Raw genomic sequence first — 22,909 nt, forward strand, 5'->3', positions numbered from 1 at the left:
ATAATTAAGATTCCACGAACGTCGGATGAGTGTTCCCGCCTTAATTCTTGTTCCTTTTCTGGTTGTGGACTCGGGCAAAGGACACCCATCCAACTGTCTTACAAATCTTAATTATATAAGACCTGTATGCACGAGGAAATGATAGATGGAGCAAGTATGAGTCCTACCACGAACTCCAATACAGAGCTACCCAGGACTACAAGCGAACATTCTACCATTCAAAAGAACCTAGTCATGCAAACCGAACTCATACACTCCCTGCTGATCTAAGCAGCAGATGCAACGGTGAAAACATGCTGGAGCGACAATCGGGGACCAAAAATTCATTTAAAGGGAGAAGCAAGAAACCACGTTCTAGAAACTAACATCGACCTTGTGTAAAGCTCCAAATATACCCCTACTAGAAGTAACCGAATATTTTGTGGCCTGCAGCGACGCATCAAACCAGGGCTTGGATTACGTGTTAATACAATGAGTAAAGGTCATCGTCTATGTCATGGGACAGTTAAGGACGTACGGGGTCGACTACGTCACTCATAACCTCGAATTAGGAGAAGTAGTAGTCATCCTAAAGACCTGGATGGCACTATCTCTATGAAACGAAGTGTACAATCTTCACCGATCCTAAGGACCTAGAAAGCAAGAGCGGCAGGGCCTGTTATTCCATGAACCGGATCTGGACGCCGAAGTTGGTAGACTCAGAGACACCATCACAAACGAAGCACACAAGAACTCATGACTCCATTCATTTAGGCTAGACAAGAGTGCAGCCTACCACTTACAAACCGACAGACAGAGGGAAAAAGCTGCCTAAACATTGGAGGCATGCCAAGAGCTTGTGGGATTGACTTCGGTAAAAGAGTGGAATACCCAGTTACTGTTCATTAAATTCTCATACAACGACAACTATCACCCTAACATTAAGGACGCTCCATTTGAAGCCCCTTACAGGTGCAAGTACAGATCCCCTCTGTGCTGGGGCAAAGTGGGTGTCATGTAGTTAGCTAAGGGACAAGTCCCTAACAGTACCTCCACTGGCCCGAGAATCATAAGAGAAACTACAAAGAAGATTGACCACATCCAAGGGCAATTAAAGGCTTCCATAGACGTGTTGGGTTTTGAGCAATCTAACACTCCTAAGTGTACATGCAACCCTAAATACCTTGGATCTATATTTTCTCTATTATACATGCAATTATGAACTTTCCAAGGTATAGTTCTATTCTAGCATACAAAACTTTGAATAACACAAGTTAGAATAACATACCTTTTGTTGGTGCTTGTCTTCATGAAGCTTGAGTGCCTAGTGCCCCAAGTGTGACACCTTAAATGGTTCACACAACACCATAAGCACTTGGAATAACTTAGAGAGAAATTAGAACACTGCAAGAATCGGCTTGCCCTCCATACACACCTAGTGGCCGATTTCTCACATCAATAAGATGCTTATATAGTTGTTACAATTAGGGTAAACCCTAATTGTCATGGCTTTCCATTTCCTTGGATCCATGGGTTCAAATACACCATGGAGCATCCATGGAGCATCCTATGGGTTTTAGCCCAACATGATAATCCATGGAGCATTAGCCCACTATATAAGTTATGGAAGATTTACACAATCAACCCATATATTTAATTAGTCTTCTTTTGATCACTTAATTAATTCTAGATTAATTCTTGATCAATACTAATTAAATAATCTCTATTAATATATTAGAACTTATAATATATTAATAAACCTTAAGTGTTATTTCTCTCATTTTAGTCTATCCAAGTGCATGATGCCATGCAACCCAAATGGACCATGCCGGGTCGGGTCAAGTCTTACCAGTTATAGTTATCGACTTAGACATTAATCCAACAGTCTCCCACTTGGATAAGTCTAAAACTATTATCACAAGTATGACTTCATAACTCGACTAGCAATCGTAGCTCTCAAAAGCTTCTGTCGATCTCTGACCTTGTCGATGAACTCTGAACTCTGTCAATGACTTGTCCATTAGATAAGTGATCATATATTCCTCCATTCTAGATATCATATGGACTGAGACATGGATTATAATCATTCTCTCTGTCCATTTGTTGTTTCCCAATTTCTGATTTATGACGACTGACTAATTAAACAAATCAAATCAGTCCAGGCCCGACCGAGCACTTACTTTTGTCATCACTAAATCATTGAGGGGCCCACAGATATCACTTTTATCCCTTTGAGGGTAAAAGGAATGGATAAACTTCGACTCATATGCTTGTACTGACTACTTGTTGAATCATACACAAAGGCACGTTTTATAGCATCGAGTTACCAATGCGTTTTCGTACAATCAATGTATAACCAACTCATAGGCAACAACTCATATCTCTAGGTTTGAAGATATAAGATATTATCGTCTCATGATTCACTCGTGATAAAATCCATGAAGTGAATCCAAATGAGCATGGGTTGAATCCAATACTCAGCCCTTATGAGTACTCATGAATGTTGTAGCAACCATTGCATTGTCTAAAGCACTTTAGACAAATCATACAAGCCAAATTCACGACAGTCTTGATTCATATCTACTTCCAACATATGACCGACTATGGATGGTTTGACTAACTTGATATATACCATAACATAATTATTCTGGAAGTCAAAACATGCAAAGTGAAACACAAAATAATACTAGTCCTATATGGCCTCAACACTTTGAGCGTAAATAAAACACCTTTTATCTAAGCACCATATTGATCACTCATTATTCATGTTTCGATTAATCAACTTAATACTTGAATTGAAACAATAGTGATGCCATGCTCCAAGCATACATACTATGTTTCTCTAAACAATAGTTATGCCATACTCCAAGTATGCACACTATGTTTACATATGGTCATCTCTTTGTGAAATGTATATCAATTGAACATGACTTCAATGATTCTCATTTCACAATCCCAATCCTTATTGTAAATGTAAGAACACCAAGTTCTTGTCATTTACCGTAATCTATGCAATGATCCTCTTGTAATGATATTCACACAAGTCACAAAGACTTGGCAACAAACATTACAAAGTATTCCAATGGAACGCAATTCCATGGAGATGAAGTCTCAAATTCAAAGTACATTCCTTTGAACATCCATCTTTGCATTAAGTTCTTTAATCTTACACAGATTCCAAGAATAACTTTCTCCTATGGAAACAATTCCATATTCCCATCTTGACCATCACTTTTGAACAAGAGTTGCCTCTTTCCAAAATATGTCAATACGATCCTTACTCTATACTTCCAATTGTCCATGAGTAACTAAACTTTGGAAAACCCCAAATTGTTCTCGACAATTGCTTAATCATCTTAGTCATATCCATTTCTAATCCCTTTTCCATTCTTAACGCCCTAAGCATTCAAAAAATTTAGAATGGATGAATATTATAACACATGTAATTGATCCTATATCCGAAGCATATGGGATACGATTCATGCTATAAAATTTTTATTTGCCATGTTCTCATAATTTGAACTATGAAGAGGGATGCCGTAATCGTAATTGAATTTTGAGAAAGCAACATATATAGAAATTCCTTATGTTGAACCATTCCAACATAACATTCATATATATTCTTGACCAAAGTTGATTAAAATCTCAATCTAAGCTTGTAGAATTGGAATGAAGTATAAATTTCTCTCCCTTAATTATAGTAAAACAACTTTTCAAAGCGAGTTGAAACTTTTGTTTTCTATAATTAACATTGCTAACTTGCAACATAATCATCATGCTCCCACTAGCATAATGATTATTATCTAACTAGCATAACACTTTATGCTCCCACTAGCTTTGACATGTACCTAGAGGTCAGTCAGATTTCTGATACTAGATTGCCTTGATAAGACTTTATCAAATCATACACCTGGAGTCTAAACCTTTCCTTAGATAGCTCACATGTGAGTCTAAACCTTTGCCATTCTCATTAGTTAGTTTGTCAGTTAACCACACAAGCTCCACTAACGACATGAGAATGCAAACTTCACACTTGCTATCCACTTAACTCTACTTAGTGAAAGAGTTTCCTCACTATCATTTTCATGAATCAGAGAGAAACCTTATGAAACTTAGATTTTGATGGTGTATGTGTTCCTATCCATGTGAATTTGATATAACCATAATCACACGAAAAGGTTAATGACAAATCCAAATTCATATGGACTAAACTTGTGCAGTCTTAATTTCTTGCCACCTGATAGCACAAGGGCCTGCCATTGCTTCCAGGTTGTTATGCAACCAGTTGAGAACTCTCAGAACTCCAATGCAAAACCAACTTTAACTGGAATGGGCACAGAATATGTCAACACGATAGGTTACAAACCTCAAGTCGTGGTCTAGTGATTAAGAAAACTCTTGATTAGTTCTTGAATCTATCTTAAGATCCTTTTAAGACTCCCATTGACCTCTTGACATATAAGATTCTCTTTGTCAAGAACCATTCCTTGACAAAAACGAATATTCAAGAGTTAGTGCAGATTCTTATCAAGTTAAACACTTCTCACAATTGGTCTTAGTTGGTCTTTGTTTTATCCAAAACATCACAACTTACCAATTTCAAATGTACAAGAGTAAGAACACATTTTACTCTACATTTAACAAGTGTTTTAAACCTTTCTTAAGATTATGTCACTCAAGGCTTAATCTTGGAGTATGACTCTAAGATTTAAATTTGGAAAAAAGTATAATTTATCTTTTGATCTAACCATTTCAACAATTCACGATTCCTCTCCTTAGCCAAACAAAATGAACTAAGGTGTCCTTGGAGGATCAATTGTGGCATGGTTTCATAATCACTAAGATAATCATAAAACAAGATACTCAAGTACTCTCCCATCTCTTCAGATTAGAGAAACTTTTATCTTTCTGCCTTATTTGATTCTTCTTAATCATTAAGTCTATCATTGAAACTTCTCCAATGATCCAGAACTATACTTAAACTTGTAAGTATAACCATATTTACTAAACTTTAGTAAATCATAATGAATAATCTTATCAACTATGTGGTGGACCGGATCAGCGCACACCCAAGTGTGTCCGATCCCTTTGTCCTTCACTTGATTCAAATATACATGTGAACAAGGAAGTAGACTTAATTTCCCAAATATATAAAAAATTATCATGATCATACAATACAAGTTGCATGATTCCAAGTCTCTATCCAACTGAAACTTGGGTGATGAGAATCTTTCCTTATTTGGTAAATTATGACACTTCCACTAATGAAAGAATCAAATCCATTTACCCATATTGCTTATCAATGGAAACATATAATCAACAATTTTTCACAAATGCCATTGTAAGGATACTTAAAATAAATAAAATCAAAACCATTTTTCTTTTATTTTAAAACTTTGCGGAAAAATTTATCCTTACAATCCATATGGAAAACTTGTTGTTATCTATTCCTAAGCAATATATCATAACTCTTAAGTAACAACTCAAAATTCTGATCTCCGAACCATGCGATCGAAATCCATCATCGCGATCAGAATCAACATATACTTCCTTTAAGTTTCTTCACTTTTTCTTTGATTCTTAAAACATCAACATGTGACCTCGTCACATTATGCAATAAGAATCTCATAATAGAAACTTAATAGAGTTAGAGAATGGACTTTACCTGAAATAGAGTCAAACCTAATGACTTTAGCATCCTTAAGATGTTTCAGGTAAATTTAGCAGCTTCGCAACCAATGTCTTTCCTTTGGCAACATAATCATATGGACTCTTTGGAAACGGTACAAGGGACTATCACAGACTTAACCTTTCTCTTTACCATTTGGTCAACCGAGTTGACTATGGCCGATCCCTTTCCATTGGGAAGAGAAAGTTTTTCCTGGACCTCCAATGTCACCATTTTCAATGTCCAACTAGGTTTGGAAAGTAGATCTTCCAATCCAATTTGCTTTACTAATGCTCCAAATCATTGCTGATTTAGCATCATCAAGCAAATAGGTAAGATCATTAAGGGTCTTGTCGCGACCTGTCATCAAGGAGTGACTGAGGAACCAAGTCAGCATCCAGCTACCTCGAGACTTCGACACCCGAATCTCCCGACTTGTCAATATGTCGGTAAACGTAGCAAACTAAATCCAAGGTACATAGGGCCATTCAAAATCCTTGCCAGGATTAGCCCTGTAGCATAAAACTTCGACTACCACAAGAACTTAACAACATACACCCGATCTTCCACGTGTCAAATTTAACGAAGTGTCTCTCTGACGAGACTCTTGTGATCCCACTTGAGGAAATCAAGGTCAATGAGAGTCTCCACTTTGTAGAAGAATTGGTAGAAATCATGGATCGAGACATCAAGAGAACGAAATAGAGTCGTATCCCTTTAGTGAAGTTCCATTGGAACGCTAAACGAGGACCCGAGTTCACCTGGGAACGCGAAGATCAGATGAAACAAAAATACCCACATCTCTTACCGAACGCCTGAAGTCGCAGTCAAAACGCTAATTTCGGGACGAAATTCCTTCTAACCAGGGGATGATGTGACAGGTATCATCAGGTCAAGTCAAAGTCAAAAAAAGTCAACAAGTCAAACCGGTCAACTCAACTAGTGCTAATATGTTAGGGATTACTTTATGTTTACTAATGTGTAACTCTAAATCTTAATGCAAAGTAACATTTCAAAGTTTCAAATGTTCAAAATTCTAAACCCTAACCAGATTGAGGGAAGTAAAAACTTTATAAAATACTATTACGTGTCCTTTAGGGGTGTATAACACTCAAAATGGGATGTAGCTAAGCCTACGATCTTTGATCTACGAAGAAAAACATTAATAAAGACCCCCGACAAAGTCTCTCTCAATCTCTCCCATTGTATCTATATCTTTCCCCAATCTCTCCAAGTATGTGAAATTTCTCCCAAATCTCTCCAAGCATGTGAAATCTCTCCAAATTTGTGAAATCTCTCTAAAATCTCTCCAAGTATGTGAAATATCTCCTAAATCTCTCTAAGTATGTGAAATCTCTCCTAAATCTCTCCAATTATGTGAAATCTCTCCCGGTATGTAAAATCTCTCCCAAATCTCTCCAAGTATGTGAAATCTCTCCCAAATGTCTCTAGTATGTGAAATCTCTCCCAAATCTCTCCAAGTATGTGAAATGTCTCCCAAATCTCTCCAAGCATGTGAAATCTCTCCCAATTCTCTCTATGTACCTTCCTTACAAGGATTGCAATTGTATACCATTAGATATATTAGATATAAAATTAAAGGGTGAGATTTAAGCTCCTTCTTTTATGATTTTGGTCTTAAAAAACCTTTGGGTTTCTATTATGTATGTATTATAAATTAGTGTGTGTGTGTATATATATATATATATATATATATATGTGTGTGTGTGTGTGTGTGTGTGTATACATACATATTATGACTTAGAAACTTTTAAGAGAGCAATACATGTCCACCAAGTCTTATATGACACATATGTTAATAAGCATGCCCATCACGATTTGTATAAGATAATAACTAAGAAGCATGTAATTATCCAATGGTCAAACTTAATCTAGCAAGCATGAAGCTTGTAAATCACGAGTTTATGATGTTTTAGCATGAGATAATCAACATTTCAAGCACAAATCGTTACATGAACACATAGGTGCATGCAAATATGTAATGGTTAACCGGAAATGGACTTGTATTCCCCCCCCCCCCCCAAGTAGGAAAAACACGAAAATAGTGGGGGTATGAACCTCACTTTGTGGATTTCGTGAGTTGTAGAGAGAAGTAAGGAGAAGTTTTTGAGGCTGTCCTTGAAGATTACTCGAAGATAGTTGATGTGCTAAGAGGCCACACACGAAATGGTGTATGTAAATGGAATTATCTTAGCATAAAATTGTATGGAAACACTTGAGCTTCATAAGAAACTTACCCAAATGTTCAAGGACCGATTTTTGATGATGGTGATGCTTGAAATTTCTTTGAGAAAAGGGATAAGAGGAGTTCTTCTCTTGTGAGCAAAGTGAGTAAAATGTTTGAAGTGTGTATGTGGGTGATGTTTGTGGCCGAGAATAAAAGGGAGGGGGGGGGGAGTAGTGTACAAGTTCACAATCTAAGCCCTAAATTTCTAGATGTGACATGAGCTTCAATAACTCGTGGAATTTCTTTTTCACATGAATCATTCACTTTCATTATTTGTTATGTCTACGAAAATAACAGACTCTTGAGAGTCATCAGTTTTGGTTGTCAAAGATGAATCATTGTTTAGCTTTATTTTTGAATTATCATTTTCTTTTCTTTTTGCTAACAAAGTGACATTAATGACAGACAATTTTAAGCAATCTATACCTTCCAATTTCTCAATTTCATTGATATTATCAAAATCATCTTTGATATCAACATAATTTTATTGAGTACTTTGTGTCGAATTCTCAGTTTTGTTAAAAAATTTCATTTGTTTATTTTTATATAAGGTATCATTCACAATATCAACCAAATCATTAGCATGTAAACATTCATTGATATTGACAATACCATATGGATATGAATCATTAGGAACTTGGTCATAATGCACAACCATACTCTGACAGTCATATACAGTTTCATCAACTAAGTCAGGTTCAAAATTAACGAAGGGGGGTAATTTTCTATATTGCTGCTTATAGATTTTAGGTGAATGATAAAGATTAGTTACTTTACCATACAACCTTTTTTCCATATTACAATAAAAATTCCTTTGTTTCACAAGTAAATTATTATCTATTCTTAATGAGTCTCTATCTACCATCATATTCGTAAGTTTTAAATCTAGACTTTCTATCCTACTTTTCTTCTCTTCTGACTTATTTCTTGCTTCGTAAAGTAATGTCTTATTCTCCACTTCGCTACTCAAACAAATCAACATGTCATTCAAGTAAGAGCATGCATCATCAAACTCATATAATATGACATTGTAAGAATTTAAAGGAATATAAGAAGATCATTTACCTTGTCTGCCATAAAAGACTTTGAAGTAGTCGTCACAAAACATCTTCCAGATAACATCTCTTCATCGTCTTCACTCTCATCTCCAATCTTTCTCTCCAATTCTTTCAAATCATTGTGCTCGAATTGGCCAAACATGCTCTTTCCACTCGAATGATCAACTATGTTCTTCGGATACATGATGCCATGAGTAGGATACCACATCTCTTTTTTATTGGAGCCTGAAGACCAAATTTGATAAGTTCCATCACCATCGTTTGAATCTTTTGCATCCACGGATAGATTCTTGGACTTTGCATGACATTCCTCTATCTTCATTTCATAGTAGGCTTCTTCTTTCACTTTTTCCTTCATCTCTTCCTGCTTTCTCAACATGTAGTCACGAACAAGATGATATTTTCTATTATAGTAATTACAATTGTAACCAAAATCTCCTTTAAGCTTCTTCTAAATCTTCTTCTCTTATTGTCTTATTCTCTTCTTTCTTTTCAATGCCTTTCAGACTAACACCAGAATTTCACACTAGCTTCTTCCCAAAATTGTTATTAAAGTTGCTACTGATTTGGCTTCTTATAAAGCTTGTTGACCCTATTATTTAAGTAATAGGCAACAACTTCGGCATCTGAATTCAACAAAAAACCTTCTTCATTCTCTTAAGCATCTCTATCACAATCAACTTCCTTCTAAGTTGTTTTTTTCGAAAAGTGTCGAAGATCTCTTAAGTCTTGATCATCAGCCAAATATTCTTCCATTCCTTCTTTAGGCCTAGGATGAAGGTAATGTTGAACTCAAGAGTGACATGAACAATACCATATCTGGTACACTTATAGATGAGCTCATTGAATCTATTGTAATAGGCTTCAATAGATTTTTTTTCCTTGAAGTCGGCTAACTTCGATAAGCATTGAGTCATCGACCTTTTCTTGGCTCGCTTATTCCTTTGGAATTTCTCCTTGTGTCCCATATTTTTTTAGAAGTTTTGCAGCCTTGAATATAGTTTTAAACAGCTGGCGGCAAAGCTCCACGTAATTCACGCAGACATCTCTTGTCAATTTCCTTCTACTTGTTTCCTTGAGCAATCATATCTTTAGCAGCACCACCATTTCCAATAGCTTGAAGACGATCAACATGATAAGGACCAACACTAGCAGATCTTCATCGATTCTATTGAGGTGATCTTCCATACGATCCGCACATTGATCATAATACTTTGGAAGCAACATTGGAACCTTTATAGCGGATTAGCATAGTTCATAACGGTGTTGACGTTCAAATTCACCATTTGATTGAGTAAAAGTGGATAAACTATGAAAAGAAAGAAATCAAATACAAAGCGATAAATAAAACGATTGTAGAATCGTTAAATCAATGTAGTAGAACGAAGAATTACATTTTCACTTGTGAAATGATTGAATCTGAACAAAAGATTCAATAAGAGGAAAACATGAACAAGATTCTTCAAATGGTATGTCGATTCCGGCTCTAATACCAATTGAAAGGATGTTTGAACAAAGTTTCAATCAATCATAATGTAAATCAAAGTTAATTGAACAAATAAATTTAAATATGATCTTTGTTTCAGCTCAATTATCCGAAATGAATACATGTAGTCACACACACACACACACACAGAGAGAGAGAGAGTAAGCTCAATGCACAAGAATGCAAAAGTTACAACATACTTATATACCTACAATATTTATAGGATACTCACGGATACAAAAAATATACTAGGACCTCGACACTGAAAGCGAATCTCCATAAAATCACCACAAGGAAAAAGGCCATTACCGGCGACAAAAGTCGCCGGTAAAAGACCCAAAAGTCGCCAGTAATGATAATAGCGGCGACGTGTCGCCGGTAATAAGTCGCCGCTACTGCCTCGTCGCTATTGATCAGTTTGTCGCCGCTAATGATAATAGTCGCCGCTATTAGTATGTCGCCGCTAATGAGTATTGTCGCCGCTAATAATGTTGTCGCCGGGAATGACAATTGTCGCCGGTAAAAGGGTCGCCGGCAAAATTGTCGCCGGTAATGAGCTATGTCGCCGGTAAAAGTGTCGCCGGTAAAAGTGTCGCCGGTAATTTGTTTTCAATTTTTTTTTAAATAATGATTTTCGTTGCCGGTGATAATATCGCAGGTAAAAGTGTCGCCGGTAATAACAATATTCGATTAAATATCAAAACCAATAGTGTCGACGCTAATTACAAAACAAACATCGTATTAAATATCAAACATAATAGTGTCAAACAAACATCCTATTACAAACAAACATCCAAAATACAATTAAATATCAAAAGTCATACTATCCGAGTAGCAAAACAACAAAATTTTTACAATCTACTAAGTAGCAAAACGAGACAACATATGCAAATAAAACCCATTCTTACATACCCTCATCACCGTTCCCATCGTTTCCTTGATTATTTTGGGATTGAAAAAACGAATAAAGCTCATCCCTACATGCCGGGTCGGCGAGCATTGCACGAAGATTTTCCAACTACGTAATTAATAACAATATATATAAACTTATAAGTTAGATCGTCAAACATAAACAAAAACTATCAAAATACATTGTTATTTTTAAAGTAAGATAGAAAACCAAAGTACATTGCTATATTTTGCACTTGGGACAAAACCAAATTACCAAACTTTTTAGCAAATAACCACCACAAAACCCAAACTACCAAATCAACATGCATTTTACGATGCTAAAGTAGATTGCTATTTTACCTGTGATGGTTGTGATGGTGGTTGTGATGGTTGTGAAGGCTGTGGAATCGGCGGGAGACCAGAAGGTTTGCGGCCAATGCCTCTAATGTGGCCACGTCGCTCTCCTAATACTTTCTCGAACGTATCTCTTTCTTGAGTTGGCGTAAACTCACTTTCACCTTGAGTTTGTTCTAGCAGCTCTTCAACTAACCGATTCTGTAACTCCCAAAAGTGAGTAACAATTAAGTATAAATAAACATTTAAATATATGATAAAATTATAATTAAATACTTACATATTGTTGTTCCGATTCAGCAGTAACAAATACACCATTCTTATCGGTATGAGCTTTGCGAAATGTTTCCACTCTCTTAAGGTTCTGTTTAAGTTTAAAAATTAGATTATATTTTAAATAAATAATTACATGTATCGTACGGCACCTTCTTATAGCAAGTACTGCTATACGAGCTCGAACCCCCACGATTCACAATTGTTTGCTTTTCACGGATTTTTGTGTTCCTTTCTGAAGCAATTTTGTGTTCGTCAGTTTGAAAATACTCAACTGTCTTCTCCCAGTTATCAATAAGCATACCATCCGGAGGATTTGCCAATGCTCTCGGGATATCTTCATACCCTCCGACCATCTTGAAATATTCTTTTGCGTCGGCTTTACGCTCTCGAAAACCTTTTAACAAGGCTGCTTGAAAACTCTCTGTCAATAAAGTAGCTTGTGCATCCTGGTACATTTGATTGAGATCAAACTTTGTCTACAATAAAAAAAAAAGTTAACCAAGTAAGAAACAATTATAGTTAAACCTATAAAATATATTTAAATAAATAATTACTGCTAAATGTTGTAATATAGTATCCTTTATATCAGGGGAAACTCTTTTCCAACTCCATTTGTCGAAAGGGACCATCTGCCACATTGTTTTCCCAACTTCTCGGGAAAACATGTCTCCCGCCTCTCCTACGGGATTAAATGTGATATCCCTATCAAATTGCATGGCTATTGGTTTCCCCTGGTTCTGCAAGATTGCTTTTTCAAGCTTTATATTTTTTGCTTTTCCTCGAGCTTTCCTTCGGGCACGTCCCTCAACTACAAATGTAATTAAAAATTATTAGAAACGACATTTAATTTATGATAATTGAACAAAAATAGTAAATAAAAATTCATGATAAGACTTACCGTCCTGCTCGTGCTGGCCAGGACCTCTACCACCTGGGAAAGGTGGGTCCTCAGCTCCGTCTCTCCCATGTCCACGACCCATGACAGCAGCCATGGTAAACATAAACAACAGCCACACTCTCATCATTTCCTGAAAAATTATAAGATATACAAATTCAATTTTTATTATAGATACACATTACATAGAAATAAACATTTAGATAGGAATAAACATTTAGATAGGAATAAACATTTAGATAGGAATAAACATTTCCATTTAAACTAGAAATCCAAATACAGTTCATATTACAAACACATATTACAAATACATATTACATAAGAACTATTCTAATCAGAATCTTCCTCATATCCTTCAGTGTCTTCTTCGGTATCATAGTCAGAATCGGTGTCATCGTAATCAGTATCGCAATCAGAAACATCATTGACTCTACCAGTTGGCGGAGGAACTTCAGATGCACTTTCTACATCAACAATAGTACAGTTGAATAATCATGTGTATACCTCAACTCTATAATCTCTTCTAACTGGCCATAATACTTCTCGCCTTTCTCACCCACCGCTAAAACCCCAGAGTTTTGTGTTGTACGTTGTGTGTCACGACTAAGTACCATAAACCTAACACCATTGACTATGCATGCGGTGTAAGAATAAGCATTCATTTGCGGGCCCATTGCAAGAACCGACAACTCTTCGTGGAATTCTGGAGATTTTTCTATTTTCATTTGATGAACCTAACAATTATAAATTAATATGTATTATGTATTCGTTAGATCAATGAAAAAAATTTGTTTATTAATTTATATTACCTTTTCACGAAACCAATTACGAAATTCTCTCTTTTCATCACTTTGGGGATGCTCAGATTTGAATTTCCTATGTTGATGACCAAAAGATATAGATTTAAAAAGATAAAATAAAAAATTAAGAATGAAAGTTAGAGATAAGATTAATTACTTGATATACTGTCTGACTTCTTCACAACTATTCAATACAAACCATTCCATGTTATGCATTTCCGTTAAATTAAGAGTTTTGATTTGAGTTGTGCTGGTCGGTCGACATTTAGACTCAAACATCCAAAACTTGGTTTTTTCAATGACAACATCTACATTTCTTTCCGGACGATTCTTTACATCTCGAAGGTACATTGAACAAAATGATAAAGCTTCTTCAGCAACATAACCCTCAGCTATTGAACCTTCTGGCTTCGCCTTGTTTCTGACATAGTTTTTTAGTTTTTTCATATATCTCTCGAATGGAAACATCCATCTCATACAAACCGGGCCTCCAGCAATTGCTTCATCAGGTAAATGCAAAAGTAAATGAACCATAATGTCAAAAAACGCCGGAGGATAAATCAATTCTAACTTGCACAAGATTGCAATAATGTCTACTTTTGCTTTCCTCATATCCTCCACCTTCAATGTTCTAGAACAAAGTTGCTTGAAAAACGTACAAAGGTCTACAATAGGTGTATAAGTATCTTTGTCTAACAACCCTCTTACTCCAATCGGTATCAAACGTTGAATAAGAATGTGGTGGTCATGCGATTTCAACCCAATAATGTTAGTATTGATATCGTTCACTTTCTTACTAATGTTAGAACCAAACCCATCCGGCAGCTTAACCTCTTTTATAAATTGACAAAAGAGTTGTCGACTAGATTTCGTGAAAGAGTATCTTGCCTGGGGTCTATGAAACTTGTCACCATTTTTTTGCAACCATTCATTTCTCCGAATGTTTAGAATTCTCAAGTCCTCTCGTGCATTTGATGTGTCTTTGCTTTTATCGTTCATTAGGAGAGTACCTAACAAACTCTCGTCCACATTTTTCTGGACATGCATGACATCTATGTTGTGTTTCAACTGTAGAGAAGACCAATACTCGAGTTCGAAGAAAATGCTTCGTTTCGACCAGTTCAACTCATAATCTTGCCGCTTTGGCTCCCCGCCTCCATGCTCAGGATGTTTACCCGGTTTACGAGTTAGTAGACGACCTAGTTGCTCTTGTATGTCATCATTATTAAAGTGTCTCGGAGCGGGTCTTGTCTCTTCCATCCCATTAAAGTCCAACCTCTTTCTTAACGGATCATTAGCAGCTAGGAAACGACGATGACCGATATATACGACTTTGTTTGTTGCACGGTACGAAGGAGTGTCTTCATTGCAAGTAGCACATGCTCTATACCCTTGCCCACTCCAACCCGATAAACTACTACGAGCTGGCCAATCGTTTATTGTCCACAACAACATAGCTCTCATCGTGAAGAATGTGTTTGTCGCCGCATCTTTAATACGTACGCCTGAGTTCCACAAATGTTTAAGCTCTTCCACCAACGGTCTAAGGAAAACATCCATATCCTTACCTGGAGCTTTCGGTCCTGGAATCAACAAAGTCAACATGAATGATGACTCTTTCATACAAAGCCAGGGTGGCAGATTGTATGTGGTGAGTATGACCGGCCATGTGCTATGTGGATTACACATGTTTCCAAATGGATTGAAACCGTCAGCTGAAAGACCTAGGCGTACGTTACGGGGTTCACTCGAGAAGTCGGGGTATTTTTTATCAAAATCTTGCCAATGTTCCCCATCAACAGGATGAATCATCACACCATCTTCTGAACGTCTGGTACTATGCCAAATCATATTTTTGGCAGTGTGCCTCGAATAATATAAACGTCGTAGTCTAGGGGTCACAGGAAAGTACCGTAACACCTTATGAGGTACTTTCTTACCCTTGGTGTTTTTATCGATCCATCGGCTCTCTTTACAAACGGGACAAACTTGCAATGAATCATGTTCTTTCCAAAAGAGACAACAATCGTTTTTACACACATGTATCGACTCATACCCCAGGCCAATAGACTTTAGTTTCTTTTTGGCTAGATAATGTGAAAGGGGAACCTTGTTGCCTTTGGGAAATGCTAATTGCAAGAGCTCAAGGAGTTGATCAAATGAACTATCAGTCCATTTGTTGTTCACCTTGATATGCATTAACTTTGCTAGAAACTCAAGGGAAGAAAAGATGCAACCAGTATACAATTGAGTTTCCATTTCTTCCAACAACTGTGCAAAATCATCATCCACACCGCTACCCCTTGTATTCGAGGTTCCTTCATCGAGGTTGGTATCATTTGCTCTCGACTCCCACATCACATCGTCGATTAAATCGGCCATTTCGTTACTTGGCAAGACGACGGGAGGAATAAAAGATTCACCATGATAGATCCAAATTTTGTACGCCTTACTGAAACCATTTATAAATATATGGCGTTCAACTACAGTCGGGTACTTGAAGTAACGGTTATCACATTTTTCACACGCACATCTGATTTTACCATTACTATCAAGGTGCAACTTCGACTTCTCAATAAAAGCTTTGAGTCCTGTTTGGAACTCGGGATGGTTTCGATATGGATTAGTAGTCCAGCTTTTATCAATAGACATGTTGTTGCTGAAACATAATTTTGGGTTTAGAGTTTAGTATACAGAATTAACATTGTTTTTCTTCAATCCACATTTTTTTTACATCTAAAAGAATACAAAAATTAAGTAATAAAGAAATGAAAAAAATAAATTAAAAATTTTTATTTATGCAATTTTTTAATTAAGTTTAATTAAAATTACTTGTAAGTTAGCTTGGGTAAAAACTAGAAGCTTTCTAGTTTTTGTATATAAGTTTATAAACAATTTTATAGTTTTTTTTGTGTTTTTTTTTTTTCAATTTATAAAAATAATGTATTTTTATTTTTTTTTTCAATTATAGCATCCTACTTATAAGAAAACCACATACTTTTACATAATACATAAGATGTTGTGTGTTGTTTTTTTTACCGTCGAGATTAAAATGTATATAAGTTTTTTAAAGAATTTTATAATTTTTTTTGTGTTTTTTTTTTCCAATTATAAGTTAACTATATAACTTATTGGTTAATTAATTTGGAGTTAGCTTAGGTAAAAACTAGAAGCTTTCTAGTTTTTCTATATAAGTTTTTAAACAATTTTATAGTTTTTTTTTGTGTTTTTTTTTTTTCAATTTATAAAAATAATGTATTTTTATTTTTTTTTCAATTATAGCATCCTACTTATAAGAAAACCACATACTTTTACATAATACATAAGATGTTGTGTGTTGTTTTTTTTACCGTCGAGATTAAAATGTATATAAGTTTTTTAAAGAATTTTATAATTTTTTTTGTGTTTTTTTTTCCAATTATAAGTTAACTATATAACTTATTGGTTAATTAATTTGGAGTTAGCTTGGGTAAAAACTAGAAGCTTTCTAGTTTTTGTATATAAGTTTTTAAACAATTTTATAGTTTTTTTTGTGTTTTTTTTTCAATTTATAAAAATAATGTATTTTTTTTTTCATTTATAGCATCCTACTTATAAGAAAACCACATACTTTTACATACGTATTATGTTGTTGTGTTGTTTTTTTACCGTCGAGATTAAAATGTATATAAGTTTTTAAGGAATTTTATAATTTTTTTTGTGTTTTTTTTTTCCAATTATAAGTTAACTATATAACTTATTGGTTAATTAATTTGGAGTTAGCTTGGGTAAAAACTAGAAGCTTTCTAGTTTTTGTATATAAGTTTTTAAACAATTTTATAGTTTTTTTTTGTGTTTTTTTTTTTTCAATTTATAAAAATAATGTATCTTTATTTTTTTTTCAATTATAGCATCCTACTTATAAGAAAACCACATACTTTTACATAATACATAAGATGTTGTGTGTTTTTTTTTTTTTTTACCGTCGAGATTAAAATGTATATAAGTTTTTTAAAGAATTTTATAATTTTTTTTGTGTTTTTTTTTTCCAATTATAAGTTAACTATATAACTTATTGGTTAATTAATTTGGAGTTAGCTTGGGTAAAAACTAGAAGCTTTCTAGTTTTTGTATATAAGTTTTTAAACAATTTTATAGTTTTTTTTTGTGTTTTTTTTTCCAATTTATAAAAATAATGTATTTTTATTTGTTTTTTCATTTATAGCATCCTACTTATAAGAAAACCACATACTTTTACATACGTATTATGTTGTTGTGTTGTTTTTTTTACCGTCGAGATTAAAATGTATATAAGTTTTTAAAGAATTTTATAATTTTTTTTGTGTTTTTTTTTCCAATTATAAGTTAACTATATAACTTATTGGTTAATTAATTTGGAGTTAGCTTGGGTAAAAACTAGAAGCTTTCTAGTTTTTGTATATAAATTTTTAAACAATTTTATAGTTTTTTTTTTTGTGTATTTTTTTTCAGTTTATAAAAATAATGTATTTTTTTTTTCAATTATAGCATCCTACTTATAAGAAAACCACATACTTTTACATAATACATAAGAAGGTGAAATTCACATACTTTTACATACATATACCACATATACACCAAATACAAATACACACAAAATAACATCCTATTTAAACCAAATACACATAATTTCACATATATACATAATAACATCCTATTTATACCAAATACAAAAGTTTCACAATCATATATCACATTTACAACCAACATACATACATTCACATACACACAATAACATTCTACTTATAACAAATACATATAATTTCTACTAATATACAACATATACATCAAACTCACATACATTGGAATATATATACCAAATTCACATATATTCAAACAAATACAAAATATACAATCCAATTTTCACATATGACAATTATCACATAATTTCACATATAAATACAACTTGAAGCTATACAACTAATTGCAATTAAATAACCACAAACAAAAAATTGAATAACTTGCTTCTAATCCAAAACAATACCACCAAAAACAAGAAATTCATACAAAATAAAAATGAAATCATCAAAAAAAACTTACCTTTCTTCAAGAAATGGAGGTACCTAGAAATTGATCCCAAAGCTTTAACCACTTGCTTGGAACAATGCTTCTAATCCAAAACAACACCACCAAAAACAAAGAATATGAGCAATTTATTATCATTCAATCACTACATAAAGCTACAAATCGAAATTCATACAACATAAAAATGAAATCATCAAAATAAAACTTACCTTTCTTCAACAATGGAGGTAGAAATTGATCCCAAAACTTTAACCACACCTAGAGACACTTGCTTGGAACAATGAGGGGAGAACTTTGCTTGAAAGAAGGAGATTGAAGAAGAAATCGACGATACTATGAAGGAAATTGGAAGCAAACAGAAAGGAATATGAAGAAGGGAGAAATCTGCGTGCGTTTTTTTTATCTGCGATGACCAATAGCGGCGACACCTTTAGCGGCGACGCTACGGTCAATACCGGCGACAATTAGTAATAGCGGCGACAAACTGGAGGGAAGGGTACCGCGTCATTTTTATTAGACTATTAGCGGCGACTTTTTTGGAGTTTTAGCGGCGACATCTGTGTCGCCGGTATTAGGTTAGACCGGATAACGCACCCCACCCGTTGGATTGTATATCTCATCGAACGGTTCATATGCAATAGAGGGGGAAAGTGCGGATTCGGGTGACAACCCTTTAGCGGCGACACTATTAGCGGTGATAAGGGGCTTTACCGGCGACTCTAGCTTCAGTCGCCGGTAAAGACCCTTATCGCCGCTAATAGTGTCGCCGCTAAAGGGTATATTTCTTGTAGTGAATGCCTACTAAAATACATATATAACGAAGTCTTACGAACCTTTGTTATTTACAAACATTCTCTATCAAGACCACTACCTATGCTTCGATATAATCACAACAATAATACCATACAACCATATCAACGGTTGGGGCTTAATATTGGGGATTCACATGGATAGGGCTCATGAGCGTTAGTGGCGACAAACACCTAACGCTAACGTCTAACACGAAAGTTAGATGTCGTCGCTAAAGGTATATGTCGTAGCTAAAGGTGTCGCCCTAATACTCGTTATTCTTGTAGTGATTTCTTTGAAACTCGCACCTAAAATATATTTATGATTGTCTTAGGTTGTTGATAAATGAGAAACAATTAAATTTCTTTTGTTAGTTGTATGTATAGATTTGAGAGAAAATATTATTATGTTGAAAAAATAGGTTGTGAACAGTTGTTCGTTGATAAACATATTCTAACATACAGTTTTAATTAATATGCGATATGCGATTACTTCTAGAAGATCTATAGCATATGTGCGACTAACAGCAAAATTCATAAATACCTTATTACCAGAATAACATGCAACGACATTGATTACTTTCTTTTTTATAAAATATATTACAATAATAAGACACGTAAAAAGTGGAAGAAACACACTATAGTACTGATTTATTATTAAAAATTTCTACTACATGAACAACTTATTCCAAACAAAATATATGATCATGGATTCCCACTTAGATCTGCCATTGATCAATTAAATGCGCTGCAAACCCTACGAATTTCTCCTTGAGTTCCAGTTTTCACTTCAACATTACCCATCCTCACCATTGATCTCGCAAACTCAACATTGAAGGTCAATCCAACTAGTCCACTAACTCCAAGAAACCGTTGTGCAATTGTTCGTGTTGTAGGGTTTCCCCACAGCAGTTGATCAGATTCACGTACTCCTCGCCCGCTCCTCAAGTTTGCAAAGTATGAAGTGTCAAATCTGTTTTCGCTACCAGTATCAAGAGCCACACGCCTTCTATTATCACCTCCGTTGGGGCACAGATTTCTGAGCGTGGTAAGGAATGCAGGGTCAATAGACGGGTCGGGACCATTGGTGTTGTTGAAGTTGTATAGCCTGTAGCTGAACACTAAACACGCTCCTGTTCCAAGTGTATGTGCTCCTGGAAATCAATAAATTAAACCCAGATACACATCAGTTTATTAATTTCTTTGTTAGCAATGATTGAACTCTTGTTTTTGGTTAACTTACGAGAAAGGGTAACCAGATCTTGGGTGTTAAGACCTTTCTCAGCAAACTTCCTGATTTGGACATCAACGGGGTCATTGAAAGCTGGCAGATTTATAGTATCAGCTGCACGTGACACCAATCCATCTCTCCGACCTAATGGCACTGCCCAACGCGCAATTCATAGTGTGAACACAAAATTGAAAGCCAAAGAGGTTATACTAAGAGCTAGGATAGTTACCTTAATGATTTGAGACTTGAATTGGATGATTTTGGACTTAAGATTGAATTTGTAGAGAGAGAGTAGTGAGAGAGGATGAAAAGCTTCAAAATGAGGTCATTTGAGCTTTATATATGGGTTGAGTTTGGGACACGGTGGAATTCTACCCGATACTGACGTTTACCGAGGCTTTTGGTCGTACCCGATTAAATTGCCGTTACCCGATGTGGTCGAATCTAAAAATCTTGAAATTATTAAATTGGGGTGTTATCATGAGTTTCTAATGTGTTTGGATATTTACGAGGTCATTCTAAAAAGTCTTAAATTAAATAACCTAATCCAAAATGTTAACTGAAAAATTGAAAGACAAACGGGTTTTACCGATGGGAATGGGTTACAACGACGGAACAATTTACGGGTTGTCACAGTACCTGAAACCAAAACTAAAAGCTGTAAGCATGAAGCTTAATGAGTCTCCCCAAACTACCACATAACATAAAAATATCATGCAACTAGGAGATATGGGCCCCACCCACTCTCATTGAGATTCGGGCCCCGCCCACACTCCGTTCTCTAAGAGATTCGAGCCCCGACCACACTCCACTATCTAGGAGATTCATGCCCCGCCCACACTCCGTTGTCTAGAAGATTCGGACCCCGCCTAAACTCAGATGTCTGGGAGATTTGTCCCCGCCCGCACTCTGCTACTAACGTGCATACATATATCACACAGACAACAAGTATATCTACAAAACAATCACATATCTATACTCAAATAATACTATCGGAATCGGGCCCCACCCACTCTAGGCTGCTACGAGATCCGAGCTCTGCCCACACTCAACTACTAGCATATCACATATACGAGACGACCTTGGTGCCGTAGACCCGTTCCTACAGAAGGAAACTCACCTTAGAAGACGGGCTGCTGAAAACCCGAGTGAGGAATCCCTGTCTGCTACTCTGGCGACTCTCCGACTATCAATTCCATAAAAACACTTAATCAAAATCTGATAATCCTTCATAGGGTAAAATAACAATTTTACCCCTGGTCGAAGTGAACGTCCTGGTCATAGTCAAAGTCAAGGTCAACTCCCAGTCAACCCAACTCGTCGAGTTATCTCCCAACTCGATGAGTCCCTGCAATGCTCAAACTCGTAGTCAACTGAGTCAACTCGTAGAAATCCCAAGGACCAAGGTTCTTGAACCAAAACCTTCAGAATATGGAAACAAATAGATCTAAAAGAAGAATGATCAAGTTAGAGATTTGATTACAAGAAAATGTAGCAAATAGAGTGTAGTTCTTGGATCTACTTCTTCAACTTTTAGCCTTCTAACTTCTTCTTCTTCTTCCACAAGCTTCAAAAGGCACAAAAACACTCAAAATGGCAAGAAATAACTCAAAATCATTCAAGGTGGATTAGGGTTTCGAGATTAGGGTTTAGAGGTGATAGAGGCTGGGGTGGAGGCCAGATATGATGTTTAAATAGGGCGCAAACCATAAAGATTAGGGTTTCCTCCTGATGGACCTACTCGTTGAAACATGGCTTCGACTGGATATTGTTGTCTGATGTGTTTTTTATTTAATTATAAACTGGATATTGTTTTTTTTTTTTTTTTTTTTTGGTAAATATAGATATTGAAGTGATAAAGTTAATGGATATGATGGATTAAGTAACTAAAAAACCTAGTTTTATTTTTATAACATTGTACTTTAAATAATTAAGTTATTAGATTACAACTTAGTAGATTTACCATCTTATGTTTTTCTTTTTTGTTTTGTATTATAACATTTTACTTTAAACAATTGTAGTATATATATTTTTTATTTATATCATCTTTTCTTTCTGTTCCAAATAAACCTTCAAAACAACAAAAGTGACAACAAATGGATTAGTTACAGATTAGTGCAATAAATTATGTAAGTAATGTCGTTGAACCTCAAACAATGGTTTATGTATTTCATTTGTCATCATTGATATTT

The 22,909-nt window shown here is 35.2% G+C and overlaps 2 protein-coding genes and 1 long non-coding RNA gene across 3 annotated transcripts; all 3 read right to left on the reverse strand.

Annotated features, from left to right (window-relative positions):
- Positions 1 to 11,804: 11,804 nt before the first annotated feature.
- On the reverse strand, positions 11,805 to 12,283 carry LOC145072205 (uncharacterized). The gene is made up of 3 exons (XR_013690947.1): positions 12,110 to 12,283; positions 11,965 to 12,048; positions 11,805 to 11,885 (listed from the first exon to the last, which is right to left on the reverse strand). It is a non-coding gene; the product is annotated as an uncharacterized LOC145072205 (long non-coding RNA).
- A 902-nt stretch (positions 12,284 to 13,185) lies between these two features.
- LOC145076153 (uncharacterized) lies at positions 13,186 to 20,059 on the reverse strand. The gene is made up of 8 exons (XM_079022130.1): positions 20,039 to 20,059; positions 19,293 to 19,496; positions 18,714 to 18,783; positions 16,379 to 16,391; positions 13,813 to 16,314; positions 13,685 to 13,731; positions 13,403 to 13,570; positions 13,186 to 13,319 (listed from the first exon to the last, which is right to left on the reverse strand). Exons 1-8 carry the CDS (start codon positions 20,057 to 20,059, stop codon positions 13,186 to 13,188), a joined length of 3,159 nt encoding a protein of 1,052 aa, XP_078878256.1.
- A 143-nt stretch (positions 20,060 to 20,202) lies between these two features.
- Positions 20,203 to 20,886, reverse strand: LOC145076154 (peroxidase N1-like; the record flags this gene model as incomplete). Its single annotated transcript, XM_079022131.1, has 2 exons — positions 20,203 to 20,640; positions 20,730 to 20,886. Coding segments are annotated over 2 exons (576 nt in total), but the record flags the coding sequence as incomplete, so codon positions are not given.
- Positions 20,887 to 22,909: the final 2,023 nt, after the last annotated feature.

This window comes from Lactuca serriola, chromosome 9 (assembly GCF_051521515.1).
Source record: "Lactuca serriola cultivar US96UC23 chromosome 9, Lser_US96UC23_V15, whole genome shotgun sequence".
NCBI classification, from domain to species: domain Eukaryota; kingdom Viridiplantae; phylum Streptophyta; class Magnoliopsida; order Asterales; family Asteraceae; genus Lactuca; species Lactuca serriola.